The sequence below is a fragment of the Varroa jacobsoni genome, unplaced genomic scaffold (genome assembly GCF_002532875.2).
Source record: "Varroa jacobsoni isolate VJ856 unplaced genomic scaffold, vjacob_1.0 scaffold_691, whole genome shotgun sequence".
Taxonomy (NCBI): Eukaryota; Metazoa; Arthropoda; class Arachnida; order Mesostigmata; family Varroidae; genus Varroa; species Varroa jacobsoni.
The window spans coordinates 30,608-49,680 of NW_019213593.1; the positions used below are offsets into that span (position 1 = coordinate 30,608).

At 40.1% G+C, this 19,073-nt stretch overlaps 1 protein-coding gene across 1 annotated transcript in view; it reads left to right on the plus strand.

Annotated features, from left to right (window-relative positions):
* Positions 1–19,073, plus strand: part of Mctp (multiple C2 domain and transmembrane region protein) — a 38,550-nt gene that overhangs the window by 14,453 nt on the left and 5,024 nt on the right. Inside the window, exons 6-17 of the mRNA XM_086969278.1 lie at positions 5,126–5,347; positions 5,470–5,600; positions 9,647–9,833; positions 10,553–10,607; positions 12,201–12,342; positions 13,642–13,846; positions 14,115–14,189; positions 14,994–15,113; positions 15,676–15,792; positions 17,171–17,218; positions 18,141–18,247; positions 18,817–19,024. Of these exons, the coding sequence (XP_086825404.1) occupies positions 5,126–5,347; positions 5,470–5,600; positions 9,647–9,833; positions 10,553–10,607; positions 12,201–12,342; positions 13,642–13,846; positions 14,115–14,189; positions 14,994–15,113; positions 15,676–15,792; positions 17,171–17,218; positions 18,141–18,247; positions 18,817–19,024 (1,617 nt within the window). The remainder of the gene's footprint in view (positions 1–5,125; positions 5,348–5,469; positions 5,601–9,646; positions 9,834–10,552; positions 10,608–12,200; positions 12,343–13,641; positions 13,847–14,114; positions 14,190–14,993; positions 15,114–15,675; positions 15,793–17,170; positions 17,219–18,140; positions 18,248–18,816; positions 19,025–19,073) is intronic.

The window sequence follows — 19,073 nt, forward strand, 5'->3', positions numbered from 1 at the left end:
TAATCGAAGCTACATATACCTCAGTTAAGCCATACTGGCTAGGCTGTAATATTAAAAGAATGATTTAGGCTAGTAGGATGAGACGGCTCTGCTAAGGAGTTCTTTTGAGTTCGAAACAGGAGTTCGATTTAGACGGACAGGTCTCTTTACCTATTGCGTGGTTGAAAAAGGAACTAGTTGTAATATGTTCCTACCACCTACTGTTGTAATATGTTACAGACCAGATGCCTAGAGTTTTTATAAAAAAAAAAAAAAAGAAGAAGATTTTAAAACGTTGACTTTTTCGAAATTAAATATAGCTGATATTACCGTCTATGTGCTTTAGTTGATAGCGGGCACACCTCGCCGTTGTAGCCCTTACAAACTGACTAAGAGGACAGGCTTGCTCCATGAGGGTGTACCTTTCGCAAGCGACTCGAAAGGTTGAAGTCATCTAATGCAGTCTGAAACGGTTTTCCCAAGATAAAAATCCTTTATGATTGAGATCCTTCATCCACCAATCCAGCGGCGTTTGACATATGTATATAATACATAACCTTTGTCGACATTCATGTATATACTGAGATTCACTTACACTTTCCATGATCATTTGGAGAACAGCCAATTCCATACTTGGAATCAGTACTGGGATCATCCTATTTGCTGTCGACCATTAGCTTCAAATTATAATGCAAACTTTCCCTAGTACGGCGGTCGCAGTTCGAAAAAATGACGAATAGGAAAAATCAGGCTGCCTCATAATTCAGGCCGGCAAGAGACCTGATGTAATGCTTTAATAAAGTAGAGTGAAAGTGTGGAGAATCGATCGTTTGCAGAACTTCCCGCAAGTGCTCAGTTAGAATCTAGAACATCGTCAACATATGGTCAGAACTGTATGGCCGGACGCCAATACCGATAAAGCTAAGTAAAAAAAGGTGCTCAATTTGCTTCGTATTAGACTCTCATCTTGGAAATTTCGTACGCTATAGGCCGATTTGGAAGCTGAGCTGGCCATCTCTAACAAAATATTGAACTAAATTACTTTTCATCTGAAACGAATTGTGAGGCTTGGCAGTTGGAGCCTTTCCCGTTTATAGCCGTTTATATTGCAACTGCAGTCTTCCGAAATAACTGTCACCGTAAGTAACGACAGGTAACGGCGCCTTTAGATCTTCGTGACGTGTGTACAAAGATAGCATTTGCTTACAGAAAGGTTTCTGCTATTGACTGTCGTTAAATGCACGTTATTGTGGCAATCGCACGTACAACTATCGGTTGTTACCGTAGGCTTTCCAACATCAGAACTTGTAAAAAAATTGATTTCATAATTCGTTGTGGTTTTTTTTTCCGTTTTCTTTAGGTGTTAGAATACTGCCGGAAATCTGGGTTTAACACATATTCATTCCATCTATTTAAGCTGCATGTGTCTGCACATAATTCTAGTGCTCTAGTTGTTTGCAAACGCTGGTGTTTGCCATCAGTGGCATCCTCAAATGTCAGCGGGATCTCTGTTCGCTCCCAGCCTGCAAACCAAGACCCAAGTAGTAGTTGCCAATGGTTCCTACGCGACACCTGTTTTCTGATATGCCCCCGACGAGCCTGTTGGGTTATTAGCGGTCAAAAGGAAAGCTAGAAATAGAAAAAAACGGACTACCGTGTGCTGTTTTTGAAAGGGCTTGGTCAATCCTGTTTGCGGCGATCCTTCCAATCTTGGCAAGAGATTGCTTGCCGATACAACACTGATAACATGTTGGTCAAACACCCCTTTACGTTATGACTAAATTTGTCATCAAGCCAAATTCATGTCGGGATATCGATTTTACTGGCTTCTGAACTTAACTTTTTTACTGCAAGGATAAACACTTTATTCGTATAGTCTACCGAAAGCTCTAGATGAACAGTCGACAACGTCATACCCAATGAGAATTGGATGCACGATCCTACAGCAACCCTTTAAAGACTGATATTGTTCTCGTTGTTAAATGGAAGTCCTGGAAAAGTCCCGTATTTGGTATTAGTTCTCGTAAGTATAAGGACGTGTATCTTTGCATCTTTTGTATTAATTTTTGTTTTTCTGTAATCGATTTGAGTGAACGTAGCTGGTTTTATACGGGTAATTCAATTAAGCAGGGAAAGAGTTGTAAGGATTAGATCTCTTTGTAGCGTTAGTAAAAAGCTTTAGAGTTGTGGTCGTTTGGAGTAAAAAATATGCAGGCACCTTGAACTATTTCACACTGAGCTAACGCGTACAGACACAGTGGCAATGTATAGATATTGGCTCCTCTATTCGAATATGGTATTTCCTCAATATTGATATTAAGAGTAGACTCATATACCCTCTAGATCAAATCTCGCTAGATCTTCTCATTTTTAGGTTTTGTGCAAGAAGCTCACAAGATACAGCGCCAAAAAAACTTCCTAGATGTCCGCATGCTTTTTTCGTACATTGAAATCCATGTTCATTGAGAATATATACAGAGAAGCGCCTTCGAAACACACACATTTCCACCAAACTATCTGCAACTATTTTTCTAGGCGTCTTCTTGCTATTGTCATAAATTCAACGTCTGGTTGCGTTGCCTCGTTGGCCTTCACTGGTGCGCCCTGACGCGAAAACAATGAAAAAAAAAACCTACGAGCACCGGCGGGGACGGTACATCACACCGAACAACAGGAAAATTCAGGCCCATACTAACAAGCGACGGTTCATGACTGCCGTGGAAAAAGTAATTTTTTTTTCTAGATTCTTTTACAAAAACGTTGCCGATCGCTATTACTACCTACCTACACCTACTGAACAGCAATACCAGTTACTGCTGATAGCATTATCAACAGGCTGGCGACTCTCCTAGCAGTCGTTAGCAGAATAAAGTGACAGCACGTAAAATTAGTGGGTCTTCCGTCGAGCGTATATAGCTGTGGTTGTCGATCATTCAGGCCCTGAATATCTCGGCCGAACTGAGGTATCATAACAGATTACATACGCCCTCATATGAAATGTCCTAATAAAGCTTTGCAGCCACAGAGACTATACCTTGACAGCGATGTTGTATTAACAAAATCGTCCGCTTGGTCAGCCCAACCCCACATCCGACTGACCTTTCGTATCCAGCAATTCAGGAGCAGAAAATTTTCGAAGCATTCTATAGAAAGGCTTGGTCATATACAAACTTCTTTCAAGCTCCCATAAAGTTATCTTAATGAGTTCGGTATATATATGCGCTACGCGTTGTAGCTATAGATAATAATAGCATGACAATAGCAGCCGCGACCTTCACATAATAAGGACCTGGTAAAAAATGAATGGCATTGAAGTGGACGTTGCGATTCACTGTCGCGCAAACTCTGCTGCCACTCAATTAGGCCACGCAGTCATCATAAGCAAGTCAGGACACTATGCGATTGTATGTAATTTCTTTACCTTCTGCCCTTTGGCATACGAGAGGCATAAATTCGAGGTCAACTTTGGCCTTCCTAACGGACCTAGGGCCCAAACAACGGAATACCTCTGAAAACCTAAAAGCAGACGATTCCAGCTTCATTCATTAGCCTATCAAAAGTGATCGTATGAGGCACTAGAGGGGATTTTTGTTGTGAAAAAGAATAGGAATTCAACATCGTACGCAATAAAAAGAGACATTACTGTATTCTTACATGCTGTACGCACACACTCACGTTACTTTTTAAATATTAAATAAATATGGATGGTATGTAGTAGAAGGGTAAAAACAAATGGTAACACGTTAACTTTCCATAGCAGCGGTGCAATCTGTTTTTGCGATCGAAAATTTGCGCGGGGACGCAGTAGTCTTAAATGACTGTACTTATATGTAAGATTTTATCTTGATTATAATGATATTTTATACTATAATCCGTCGTTCGATCCTTATTATTGCATCAACAAGAACTAATATTTTTATTAACAATTATAGAATAAAAAAGCATTATTTATTATTGCGAAATCCACCATTTTTCGGTGCAGCCTCTTGCTACTGAAAACCGCTCATATTAAGGTCACGAAGCTCTTGCCAACTTTGAAATGACTACGGAAATTTAACGCTGTGTTACGTGCTACAACAGAAACCTTCCTGTGGTTGCCTACTATACTAAACTCTGCAAATATTGAAGACCCTCTGTGTTGCGCCCATTTTTTCCAATAACTGTTAAGTGTCAGCGTAGAAAAAAAGAATTAACCTAAGGATTTCTAGCACTGGGGAAGAAAGTAAAGGAAACTATATCATAATCCAGAAAAGTTCTTACATACTAGATAAAGTACCATCTGTGAGCCGTGCGATATATAAATAGCCTATCTGATTAGAAAAAATAAATGTTGATGTTTCACGCCACATAATGTTAATGTACCATAAAATTGACGTGACGTTCATGGAACGACTGGCACAATGTCTGCTGTCAACACATTACCCAGCACATACGCGATAAGTCCAAATGGGGCTAGGCTACTGCTTGAGTTTGCAGTTGCTAAAGCCTGAGCAACTGGAAAAATCTTTCCCCAAACTTGCCACAGGCCAAAGAAGGCCTCAACAAATCTCTTGAACTATGGCGCCCCTGACACGGCCGAGACGCCACAATCATAGAACATGGTAGCCTTAGAACGTGTTAGGCTCCTGCTATCTGTCCCGTGGTCCACTAAGCGTGATTTCACACCTGTGTAATTATAAACCAACAATTGTTGAACGAATCCATATTTTAGTTTGTCCTGTGCAAGCAGCATCATTGAAACCAACTGGTAGTTTTATCGTGTCGAGAATAAAGCGTTAATATACGCAGTGTACAACGTCCTTATCACAGTTACGTCTGTCCAATGCCTGATCCAATTTTACTCATAAAAAAAAGGTAACTACAGAATAACCGCTCATGACCAATACCATTTGCAAATTAGAGATATAACATTGCTATAGATTAAGAAAACTATCGACCGTTGTCGTCATGGCAACCGTAAAGGTGGAGTTTTAATGGTTGAATACTAGTACAGCTGTAATTATTAGGCCTCGTATCTGTATCTCGTATCTACCTGCCATTTAGGCTAGAATAATTATTTTCGTCAGTAATATTAAGGGTATCCATATTAACTGCTTTGCTTTTCATATGCTGTTTGTTTATTGGCCCGCCGTACCTTCAACAACAGTATTTTTCAAAGAGTGCGCCATTCCGGCTTGGTCTAGGAGGGTCACAGGAATCTCAAGGGGTAGTAACAGGCCCAGTGAACCGCAAGCAGAAAATACAAATCTGGGATTCAGTAGTCAACGTGGTCCTCGTTGAAGGTCGAAAGCTTCTTCCGATGGACGAAAATGGCCTCAGCGACCCGTTCGTCAAATTCCGACTGGGCAATGAAAAATATAAAAGCAAGGTACTGTAGCAATGACCTGAATAAATTCTCATATGCAGTATGCATTGCTCCCGAATAGTATTAGCATAATTTCAATTTTATTCCCTCGCTCATTTCGCTGTTTTCGACATTGCTTTTTGCAGTTCTGTCTAAAAACGTTAAATCCACAGTGGCTGGAACAGTTTGATCTGCATATGTACCAAGAACAGCCGAAGGTACTCGAAATCACGGTTTGGGACAAGGACTTCGGAGGTCGTAACGACTTCATGGGAAGGTAAGCACGCAGCGTCGAAAAGCGCTGCACTCTAGAGTCTCTTGTATTCATGTTCTGCGGAGTTTCAACGGCACACTATAACAAACTCCGCCAGTATATCCTGTAGTGTATAGTTCACACGCGGAAGATTACAGCCACTTGAACAATCTACTTCGTGACACGCCCTTTCGTAGGCATTCTAAGGTAAGTGTTGACATCATTCCTCACTTGACGCTCCTACATGGCACCCATTTGGAACAACGCGGCGTGAGCCGCTTCATTTCTTGTCATGTGTCATATAGGAGATAACTCATATGAAAGCTTCTGCATGGGTAGTACCCTCAAAAGGCAAAATCATAACAAACAACCCAGTCCGAGCTGCTGAGCGGAAAGGCAAACACCATATTCTCGAATTTAAGCAGTGGGCATAGAAACGACCAAAACCACCACTTCACAGCTCGATCAAGCTTTTTAAACTGAAACAAGGAGGTCATCGTACCCCTGCTCCGAGAAACCTCTCAGCCGACACATAGGAAAAGAATTAAGAGCAAAATCGAGCGCTTTCGTTAAGTTGAACAAATGGTGGTAAGAAGTGAACCTGGAAAAAGGATTGTCATCATTTCTTCTAACAACTGTCTGATGGTAGCCTGCGATTTTATCTCATTTCGAGTGATCGATGCGGTCAGCTTGACTTCATAATGGTTTTTTGAATAATACCATTGGAGCAGGTATTACTTACTGCTTTTTGTTTTTCATTATCATCAAATGTCTTCATTTATATACAATACAATAATATATACATAATATAAATACAATAATTTACGACAAATAGATTAGTAATTAACCGTTTTTGGTTAAATTTTCAATTCTGATGCTTATTGTAGGATATGAGTACATGCATGGTGCATGAGAAAGAGACGCGTACGGCACTATCTCTGCAAAAGTCGGTGTCACTCGAATGTATCAATATACCATACAGCACATGCCAAATTATATATCCAAAATGATCGCAGTTTTACTGAATAGGTAGCTCAACACGTATGAGTACATATTTGAAGGCAAGGTTTTCACTTCAATGGCATATGAAAGCCATAAAGAAGTATATAATGAGCGGGCTTTTCAGAGCAGACGGTGCAGTCATCTATGTAAAATTGTTAGACCCAAGCACTCTGCCGGCAGGTCTTTCAAACGAGTGTATTTCAGATGTGGCTGGTAACTAATGATAGATTGTTTATGAGAAGTCGTCCCAGTCATTTTTTCGTCGCACGTTTTTTAGAGCTAAAATCTCCTCAGGCCAGTATAATATTGCCATCGTCGTTCTGTTCCTATTTCCTGCAAAGGCCAGCCGGCGTATTGACTAAGCGAGGGTTTTAATAACTTTGAGAAGTGCTCCATGGACTACTTCGAAACCTCCATCTGATATGGAGCCCGGGAATACCGTACTATGACGATGATTAAAAGCACACTACAACAACGCCGACACTATGTTTACATAACGCTTATCAAAATACAAGGATTTACGACCATTCTCAAAAACTGCCACCTTATAGCACGGTGGTAAAAACCTCTGACGGTATAATGTTTAGCCCCAACTTTTCAACAATCGTGAGCTTCTCCTTTTCCTATAAACTAGTTTGTGAACTTTGTATACCCGCTGCGTAACTGCCAATTCTACAAAGAGAAAACGTCGATTTCAAAAGCTTCATATTTGTTCAACACCTGGTTAATGATGCAGTCAATAAAGCCGTCGACGAGGAAGCTACTAAAGGGGGGTTCGAACATTATTCTAAAGCAACTTCCACATGCGGTAGATTATAGTTTCGTACGGCTAGTCGTTGTCCTATATACTAAGGATACCAACAAACGCAATATGTATATGACCCCATGTATGTGAGTGACGTGACGGGAACGCTTTCTGTCGCTTCCTGTAAACCAGTGTCTAAGCAAACCCCGAAGGGTAATCAGTAACAGCGCACCACATCGACTGTTCGAATATACGCCAAGTGTGAGAGCTTAAAGTTGTACTGCCATTTTGTTACTGTCCTTAGCTTTTCTAGCCTGTAGAAACCGTACGGCAAAAGCGCTGGATCCCCGGATAGCTTCACTTGCCTTAGGGCGCATGTCTGAAAACCTTTTGCATTAAAAAGTCGATGATTCGGCATACTATTCAAGATAAATCGTACGGTAGTTCAAAGCTAAAGTCGCCAGGACGCAGTGGCAGTTTCCGTCGACCCGCAGCGTCGGAAAATAGCAGGGGTACTAGCATGGCTAAGCAGAAGAATGAAGACTTTCTGTAAAGCGGTAATACGTTTTATGAGGAAAATGAGTGAATGAGGCCCAGTCGATGAAATTCAGTTGCGGTATCGTGCTCGTATATAACTGTTCTTCAGCTGTGGTATTTTACACGAGATATTAAGAATACGTGATAACACTTAGCAATAGCGGTGAGCTCTGCAGAAACTAGTTTTTCCTGTGAATCCAATGTTACTGAGCAAAGTATAGATGAGCTGGAGTGTACTGTTCGCTTAATGGTATGGGGAGCGAGCTTTGGCAACACAAATAGCATGGAAATGATTTGCGGTGTACAATCTATTCTTTCACGCTAAATATATAGGGCGCGGATCCTAAATTAGGACAGATGTTTGTTGTAACGGGCCTGCGTTCCCTACTTTCGCTATTAAACAAAAGCCAGTTCTTTTATAACAAAATAATAGATTCGTCACGGCGAAGAACAGTGCGAAGTTCTCTAAATTGCCAGTAGAAGCCAGCTATTATCCAATTTCTACGCGCTGGAAAAACCCCCGTTCAAGCATTTGTAAACTTTTTGGATAAATCTAAATCGACCATGCGCCATGCCGCGTCGCAAATAATACGTAACTGCAGAAAAAACAGAAGTAAATTCTAGCCTACCACAACGAAAAGTCCACGACAAGGAAAGAACGGTGCGAACTTCAACGTTAATCACTGACGTCCAAAAATGTATTTCGAATTATCCTTCTGAGCACTGATGGGAAAATTCGGTGTGATTGAGCATACAATATGAACGACTATTGCCGAATAGCGTAGGTATACGTAACACGTCATAACGGTCTGGATGTTAGAACGGCCAGATGCTTTCTAAGGATCAATTTAATCATAGTCAGAGATATAACCGGTGTTAACAGCTGAAAAAATGGGCAGAAGGTGGCAAAACATTTCTTATTTTTCTTAAAAAGGATCGCTGATTTGCTAACCATTCAAATCATGTAATTATTATGAATAGAAGCAAATGCTTCAGCAGAGTTTGTGCTTTGATCTGTGATGTCCAGTGAAGGAGGTGTCATGCTACCATGCATATTCTAGAAGAATGAACGCATAACTGAAGAACTTTATTTGCATATTCTATAAAAGCTGTTGTGCATCCATGGATAACTGAAACACCTGAAAGAGGACTATATGTCTTCCGATATGCGCAGCGTTGGAAGTTGAAGACATGTTCTGAGATGAGGACGTAAGGGCACCAAACAGTTCTTCATTTGGACACGATAAATCATAATATGTGGCGCACCACTGACCAGAAGCCCAATAATTCTTACGTCAACTTGCTAGCTCGTGGTATTAAGGAAGTCTTAGAAAAACTGCAAGGAGAACATTTGAAACGAGCCTGTGAGTAGTTCAGAACCGAAACTGAAGCTGTAATCGCGGGGAATTGTCGTTATATTGAATATACGTAACCATCAGATATAATTCTAGCGTCTGTAGGGAAATGGTTTACACTTTGATACAGGCTAAAAACTAAGCACAAGGAAACTCGTAATTGAGGTCTCATACGCTATATGGAGAGTATTTACACGCAGGTTGGGACAGAAGTTTGTCGATATTTACGAGAAAGTCATTTGACAGTCTGAGAACCTTCATTCTATATATCTGTACAATATACACACTATGTATTTGAACGCTGTACTTATGTAAGATATCTGCCAAGGATATTTCTTCTATTCAAGGCTGATTATTTAGCTGGGAGGTGGCATAGGTACTAGAACTATAACTTATACATCTGCGTGTTCGCATGTTTCTTTTTTCAATAGAGCTAGCATCGATCTTCGTTCTCTCGAGCCTGAAACCACACATCCGATCTGGCAGGAATTGGAGAATGGGGCAGGTCAGATCTTTTTGTTAATAACAATCTCGGGTACTCAGGTTTCGTCTGCTGTCTCTGACCTAGACTCCTATGAACCAATGGAAAATGGACAGAAGCTCATAGCCAACAAATATGTAAGTCTGTCTATATTCTAGAAACTCACTGAGATTTTGAGTTTATTAACCGTAATGATCGGAATCACTCTGCGACAGGAAATAAATAGCCGCGCATGAACAATGCACAAGTGGTTCCATCTTTTCTATGCAAATAGATTTTTTAAAGTACTAGAGTAAACTTCCTCGACCTTGAGACAAGATTACTATCCTAGCTATTAGTACCTTAAGCAAGTACATCTACAGGTAAATCTCGTTAAATTTGCATGCATACAAGCGTCCTATAAATCAACTATTTGCTTATAGCGTATAGAATTTTTATTCATTGTATCAAAATACACAGCTCCATTTTGAGTTCGGCTTAGGGGATTACAGTCCCGATGAAATCATGTACATCGGCTTTAGGAATTATTTCGAAAATGTTTGCTTGCGTGTTTGTTTGTAGTTGGGTGTTCGGGTCGTTCTGAAACAGTGCTACCGATTTCCAACTGTAACGCTGTTGAGAGATCTTTGAATTTTGATCAAACTGCAGGCCAGTGTCTGGTTTCCTTGGTCACTTCTTAAATTATCTATAGTAGCAATCTCTGATTTAAGCAGAGATAATGGAAAAAAAACAGCAGCCGAAAACCCACAGAGAACATGAGTGATCCAGATATAATCTATGATCAGTTATTATAATGTAGCAATATTAAAGCACCGGCCGGAAACTTTAGTAACAATGACGTTTCCAACTGTTACAGACCTTCGCCAATAGCTTTCGAAATATGAACGAAGTTGGATCTCTTGTCGTCAAAGGTAAACATTTTCATAATAAACGAAATATTACTACATATTATATATATATAATATGACATTATATACAATATTTATATAATATACATTTAATTTTACTGACAGTATCAAAAAACATGGTCAGTGCTTCCGATTAAATTGGAGCCATCTTGCAAAACTAGTAAGCGAATTGAAAATAGTGCACTAAACAATGCGGAACGCTTTATCTGTATATTATGCCAAATAGCTCTGAATAGCTGATCAAATGCAGAAGCAGACTGTGGATCTTTCCTCTACGGATGCTTATAAGCATGAAGTCGCCGAGGAGTGTCTCCATTTTTTTACTACCACTTAGAGGCCTCGTCGCCTTCCAACTGCATTAATTACACCTTCTGATGCTTCATTCCTAGTTCCTTCCATAACAAATGAAAGGATAACAGAGTCCTGTAGCTAAGGATAATACTCCAGTACCTTTAACCAAATAAGTCTGTGACGTTAACTCTGAAGAGGCTAGTCTATACCACATGTCTCCGTTTTTACGAATCAACTGTCGGCATCTGCGAAAAATACCCAATGGGGCGCGGAATAAATCTCCCTGAAAGACCTTCTTTAAAGAAACCTCCCCAACGTAAGAATCTCTTCTACTCCGACCGCATTCAAAGGTTACTGTCAGGTAAGAGGTCGTGAGCTGTTACTGTTCATGCTGCTAGAAAACTGGATAGCTACCCATCGGTCCAGCCATCCATGCTTCCCGCCAAAATATTTTCTAATAAAAGGCTTACTCCCACTCGAAAGTGTCCTTGAGGGCCATGAACCGTAAGACACATCTCCACCTAGCGCTAATGGTGTGTGGCTTTTCCGCGTAGAGCCATTAACAACGGCAGTTGATCTATTCTAGCGAGACAGCACTGAGCTTGACATGTTTAGCCGAACTCGACGAACGCTCATACTTGCCGTTGTTGGTGTTAAATACCAGAGAAATTGGTTAGTCTAAAGGATGTCCCCGTGATAGCTTAGTGGGTAATGTATTTACCTGTTAATCTTAGAATCATGATGTGGTCTAGCTCCGAACCCGGGGATAGATACACGTTGTTGTTTCATGCTAGTAGCCAGCTGTCTGATGAAATGGCAAACGACGATATCGGACGAAAAACCTACAAAGGATGCTGTGTCCTATAGGTTCATTACATCGTCTGATTGTCTGAAGCCAGCTCCAGTAGCCTTATTGCGGTTGTCCCATTATCAAGGACCATTACGACTCTATTATGAAAAGGCTTCACTAAGGAGACAAAATCGCTTAGTCTCTGCGTGGAAAGAGAAGGCTAAAAATATAGATAAACTTGCATAATTGGTTCCCTGTTTTGACAGTGATGACATGACAACCGATCAGCCATCATTGATTTATTGTGTACGCACCGTCTGTTTACAGGATACTTCGATGCGAGATATTTGAATATTAATTTATTACGTCTTCAAACAACAGAGATCGCTTATTGCACTCTTTACATGTAGAAAAAGGGTGTACGAAACGGGCTCAAAACGAGCTCAAAGAGGTTTGCTGTTCTAATTTTAGCTAGGTACTATTTAACATTATCTCAATATTACTCTGTGTTTTAGTGTTTAAGGCGATGGGTTTGACAGCGGCTGATATCGGAGGTAAAAGCGATCCATTCTGTGTTCTCGAGCTCGTCAATACCCGACTACAAACTCACACAGAATATAAGACCCTTTGCCCAGAGTGGAACAAAATCTTCATATTGTTAGTATCAGTTTAGTGAAACGCAACCATATTTATCGAAGTAGTTAACTAGTCCATAAGAATCAGGTAGTCCGGTCCTCGTTGAATTTTAGAAATTTCGAAATTTGACTATTTGTAGTACTTTTAAATGTTTTTTTTTACGTTAAAATGTTATAATATTTAGGTTCTTTGTACCGCTGCGTGATGTTTAATTAAAGTGGATATACCTCCGTAGTATGTTTAACTCAGTTTTTTTTGGAGAATGGAGCATTTTGGCTCAATTGGCCTATTGGCGTCGGGAGCTATTCCCCTTTTTCTCAATGTTAAAAACAGTCTGAAGCCGCTCTTTGCTAACCTTAAGGTGCATTTGGGTACGCCGCTTTATGTTTTTAATAACCACATATTATAGTACAAGCGATATTTGCGTATACCATTTAGGACTATTGCTGGCTGTCAAAAACACGTAAAATCGGTGCAAATTTTGCGATTTTGCTTGCACCTTTATTTCTTATAAACCAGAAATCTTTTTTCATCTTACCTAAGAGTTCACGAGTGTGATACAAAGCAGAACTTTCTAAGCAGAACTCTCTGAAGATAACTCCAACGTTTCAGCCTGTTTTAAATATTTTAGTGAATTTAGCCTAACGGACTATGCTATAAGAGGGAAAAGTACTTCCAATGCTGGAAAATGGGAAATATTGTAGACTGAATGATAGAATTAGAGAAAGAGTTGTTACATGATTAACAAGCGAGAATAATGGTATTTTTACCGCTGAATCCTGAGGGAACGAGTGTAAATGTTATATTTACTTTAGTTCAATCATAATTTAGTTGTTATTGTTTGGGTCGTTTCATTACTCATAAAAATACATACACTATACTCTTCGCATGCCAACCCTATTATCGCATCCGTTACAAACCGATTAAACAAAACGATAATTCACCTCTTTATTTAACGAAAGTCCTCTTTTGAGAGTAGTGCTCCTCCAGTGCCCGATTAACGCGATTATGGACAGGCAGAAAACTGCCTTTTGTTACATTGATTGTTCTATAATTTCTGAACTGCTTGATACAAAAGTCTCACAGGCTATGGCCTAGAATAGGACAAAAGCATGCCGGGCTTTTTACTACTGGCGACACTTATCTTCTAATGTCGACGGAGACATGCGAGGTTTTTAGACGTCTATGGGTTCCTTACAAAAATATTTGAAATACTTGTTGTCTAGGCAGCTCTACAGCTTTTCTACTAGGGTTCAACTCAATGCTAGTTGGCAATTTTTTAACAATATAACGACGGTGCTACGTAAATGCTAATTACAGTAAGCTGCGAGATATTCACTCCGTACTCGAACTCACGGTCTATGATGAAGACCGGGATAAAAAAGTAGAGTTTTTGGGCAAGCTTGCGGTGCCCCTAGTCAGCATACGTAACGGTGAAAAGAGATGGTACCAGCTCAAAGATCGCGAACTCAAAAAACGAGCCAAAGGCCAGATCCTTCTTGAGTTCGAGGTCGTCTACAATCCAGTAAGTGCCGCTCTGGTTCCGTTTCGCATACACACAAGCATTGCCTCAGCGTAGCACCCGTTCAAAAGAACAATTAAGTTCAATAAGGTTAAAGTACGACTGGAATCAGATTTCCAAGTTAAGATAATAATAGCTTAACTGAAAATAAGCAGCAGTATTAAGAATGTTTGTTTAGTGCGTTAAAAGAGGTACATAAACGAACAACTTACAGCGTGCTTTAAATGTAACTAGCATATTGCTTTCTATTATTGCAAATTCTCAATTACAGATCAAAGCGTGTGTACAAACATTTACTCCAAAGGAAGTGAAGTTCATGCAGATCGATCAGAAATTTAGGCGGGTTGTAAGTATAGCCAACCAGCATTAAAAAGATAATTTAAATAAAGTAAAAGACTGGGTTGATCACAAAGCAGGGCTCGACTGTCTCACCTTCTAACAGCATCGAGCACTACAGGACGTCGTCCTGTTAAACAGATGTCATTACATTTGCAACAAGAAAAGGAGTCAGCCAACGTGTTACCCAGTTTGGCCGTCGCGCAATTGCATACAGACAGCGCAGAATCAGACGTATTGACGCTCCCTATTATTTCCAACACAAGACTACGAAGTAGTTTTGAGCCTGATGACATTCTGAGGTCGTTTGCATTCTTAGCGGATTAACAGACGTCATAAGTGGAACGAGGTCCGTCTCGAAGAGGCGCAAAATCTCTTCGATTTATGTAACGGCCAACGAAATAGTTCTTGAGACAAGCATGCCCTACAACGCAAAATACGCAAAATCTGTGAAGAGTAACTTACTTGTTTGTATATGACAACATTAAAAAAGACCACATACCGGTCTTCCCGAAAGGAGTCACCTTGAATGATACCATTTCAGATGTAGCGACCAAAGTCGCCAATAAAATGATGAGGCTTTTTACGTGTGCCATAAATCAAGCTCCGGATAAAAATAGACCGGTGCATCGACTAACCCTGATTCATCATTCTTTTCCAAAAAAAAAATCAGTTTGCATTGAATTTGTTTCTTGAAATAGAATGAATACGGTGCACGGAAATGCGCTCTGTTCCCACCTTGAGTAAATCTATAGAACCCATTTTTAGCATTTTTGTCGCTAGCAATTACAGTTGCCGTGTGCTTTGTCGTCAGGTGTTCATGCGAAACGTGAACCGGGTAAAGAGTCTAGTGATGCATATTGTCGAAGTGGGCCGCTTTGTCAACTCCTGCTTCCAGTGGGAATCCGTTCCTAGGTCCATTATCGCATTCGCAGTAAGTACGGCCAGCCTAGGTTAGGTCACATCGACCGCACAAACAATGTTACAGCATTAGAGGGCGTACGCTTGTAGCGCTCTGCTACTAATTGTATGCATTGTACGGCTGACTGGACACTCGGCCATTCAGACCGAAGTACGCTAAGCCATTTTCTGTCAATTGTAAGAGCCTGAACAGGCTCGTTGATTTTCAGTGGAATTCGTTAAGGTATTGGGTCCAATTCATTAAGCCAGTTTTAGAAAAATGCAATACTCGATAGTGCATCGCTTACTGAAAAAGTTGTCTTAAGATCCACAAATATTCAGTTTTCAACGATAATCTTAGCTGATAGTGTTCCCCCCTATGGATTGTTCCTATGCATCGCTTACATTAGCTTATGCTTGCGCATATGTCATCTTATGATTTCTACGCAAACGAAGTGTAATTAACCACTACCGTACTTAAAGTTTGGCTTGCAAAAAAACTTACTTCAACCCTTTCTGAAGCAGACGTCGTAATGGAGGCCTATGTCGAACAAAACTTTAACTTTCTCTATCTGTTCCCTTTAATTCTCTTTCAGTTGTTCTTGCTGATTACGTGGACAGCGGAGTTGTACATGTTCCCTTTAGCGTTGTTATTGATATTCGGTAAAAATTACCTTTTCGTTCAGATGACTGGTTCTGCTGGAGAGGACGAGGTACGTGAAAAGCAAATATACATAGATCTATATGTATTCAGTTTGTATTAGGTCGGGGCAAGAAATTATTATACAGAAACTGAACATTTGCTATACCCGGTTAATTTTGACGCGAAGTTGACGCGTCTTGCTCTCCGAACTCTTCTGCATTGGCGACATTGCTCATGTTTTGTCTGCGATCTTGAGTAGCAGTTCTCTGTTCGATTAAGTCACCAAACGGCGCCGCCCTCTTCGTCACTCTTCTGTCGTTAGAATGTAGTTGAAACCGTCTCGAAAGTTCCGAGTGGCGGACGAATTTAAGAACTGGAAATCTAGATTCGACAACAACAGAAGGCAGTAATGAACCGTAGACTTTTTAAGCACGTGGGAATTTCATCCAGTCAACTTGCGAGTTGTCCGTACAGTTAATAACTTACGCTATCCCAGGTTGCCTGAGTGTGCTAGAAAAGTTTCCGGGACGGGAACGTGTTGCCATTTTCCAATCGCTTCGTCACGCGATCTCATTACCTGTCGGCAGGAAGAGAACTAATCTCTCACAAAAAATGTTCACGACCACAGACAATATTTGATGATAATATTTGGTGCTAGCAATCTCGTTTAGATATCGAGCGGTTGCTGGCATCGTGAGAAGATCGTACAAGAGTCGATGAAAATGCTCTCCTATGGAACGCGAAGCAATGGTAAGCGCTTTAATATAAGCGAATAAATACCACTTAGCACCTTTGACCGAATAGCTAAAACGATGCTCCAAGAATTCTGGAAAAGTGATGAACCACGGTGACAAAAGTTTTCTTGGAAAGGGGGAGGAAACATTTTGGCAGAAGTCAATTTTTTTAAAAGTTAGTAGCATTTTAGGTAGGTGGAAAAACGAAAATATTTTTAACGTACCTAAGGTTCAAGTTGCGCTTTAATCTTTAAGGTGATATTTTTCCATTTCGCGTAGATTGTGTCGATCTGCTATATGGTTCGGAACGACCTAACCGTTTCTAGCTTCACAGCTGAGACTTCTGCGGTCGTACCCCGAAATTCAGTCGGCACGAATTATAGGCCAATAATTTCGTAGCGAAACCGTCTTCTGGTATCAGCTCTTTATTGCATATCATCACTAAATTCCATCGTAACGCGGTGTATTTAAGCTGATTCAAGCGTTGCCATATGCTACGCAACATGGCCGACTGCAGGAAGTATTATAACTTAAATTCATGCCACACCGACCCAGCGGCTCACACTTGACATCTCAGTAAAACGAAAACGACCGAGAGAATGTCAGGAACTTCTGTTTGATTCCGGGTCCATTGTGCTGAATTATAAAACATATACAAAGAAAAGCGGCTCGGCATTACTGAGGTTCGTTACTGAATTCGTTGTATATTTCCAGCTATGCGATTATAATGAAGATGACGACGATGAAGATAGAGATCGTCCGGTGAGTAAGTGTACATCAAGTTAGTTTACTGTTTGCCATATAACGACTTGATTTAAAGGAATAAAATTGATTTAATATGGAGAGCAGGGCTAATTTATGGCTAAATCGTTTATAAATTTGCCAAACTTACATTAATAATAATAATAGGCTATTTAATTGAAACTTTTAAAAAGCCTTCTAAACAAAGCAGGCGACGGTGGTTACGATATCGCGATACGATTTACCTGTATCGTAGAATTACGTAAATTGCGTAACTTAATACGTTCTAAAAGTTTTCGACAAGCACACTTTTGATTTCTTTTTAATTTTCATATTTTTTATTACATAATCTATTATAATTTATTTTTTCAATATATGCTATTAGCGTTCGCGTATTTCGATCGATTGGCAAGCACGATTTTTTACCAGTGCCAAAATTAAGCCTGAATTTTGGATGCAACTGAATAAAACAGAATTGTCCGCTGCTCTACTGTTAGGCTTCTAACTGAGAGTTTGTAATAGTTTTCATTAGATTCCTATATATCACTGTTTATTTCTACATTAAGGCCTTTACATTATCGTTTCCCGTATTCGTTTTTGTGTCATCATAGTTCTATTTGACTTTTTCTACTTAACTACAAAACTGCGTGTGTTTCGTTCCGTTGACAGAAACAGCCCAAGCCGCCAGTGAGTACCCTATTCATTCACAACCATTTGCTGTTATTGCCCTGCTACATGTTGTGTCTTTGTTTAGTGACGCCAGCTTTACAATGCCGTTTTGTTCTTTGGATAGATACATTCTTTTTTCTTACTGGTTACACACTGGCTGTGTCTCTAACGATCGCGTGCGTATTTTTTACACCATTAGAGAGGTTCCCTGGTCAAATCGACGGACGGAACGTCAAATGTAGTCATTTATATCCGAGGCCTACCCTATTTTCAGGAAGAGAAGAAGTCGTTAAAAGAGCGTCTTCAGGCGGTACAAGAGATCACTGCCATGATTCAGAATGTACTTGGTCAGGCAGCATCTCTCGGCGAAAGGGTCAAAAAGTAAGTGGTATACGATAATTTAGTCGTAAATCGATATTCAGACGATAAGGAATTAGCTTGCTGCTTTCTGAGCTATGAACTCGATACATATAAGTACATATACATATAAGTAGTTATACATATAAGTAGAAATCACTTCTTAGCCCGTCCAGTCTTAAGTACCTCAAAGTTTCACTTATTCACTAGGACTATATTTAACGCTGTGAGTTCAAGCATTTGCTCACACATTGGGAATAACCGAAGACGTAAGAAAGGTCACTGCAGGCTCCCACAAGGAAGGAATCCAATGTCGATGGTTTTTTTTTTTTGCTTAATATTCCATTGATTTCTCTTATTTTTATTTATGTAAATTGTTTTAGTACGAATTGTATCGGATCGGTCGGATATTTCAGGTAAGTAACCTGTTCCAAATAACTTTCACACTACTGACTGGTACACGAATAAGGCCTTTAGCGGCATAAAGGTAACTTCATTTAATGGTAATTTGGATCGAGTTGAACTCGAACTAACGTGTATATATATATATATTTGCGGTATATTCCTGCACTGATCTCTGTTCCTGATTGTAGTACATTCAACTTTAGCGTTTCGTTCCTATCGTGGCTAGCAGTGGTTGCATTGTGCGTAGTTTCCCTGCTCCTCTATCTCGTGCCGTTACGCTACATAATTCTCATATGGGGCATTAATAAATTCACAAGGAAGCTCCGAAACCCTGATGTGATACCTAACAACGAACTGCTGGACTTTTTATCCAGAGTACCCGACAATGAGGAACGGGTAAGCGTTCAACTCATAGGGCCAAGGTTGAATAGTCATTGCCGGCGAT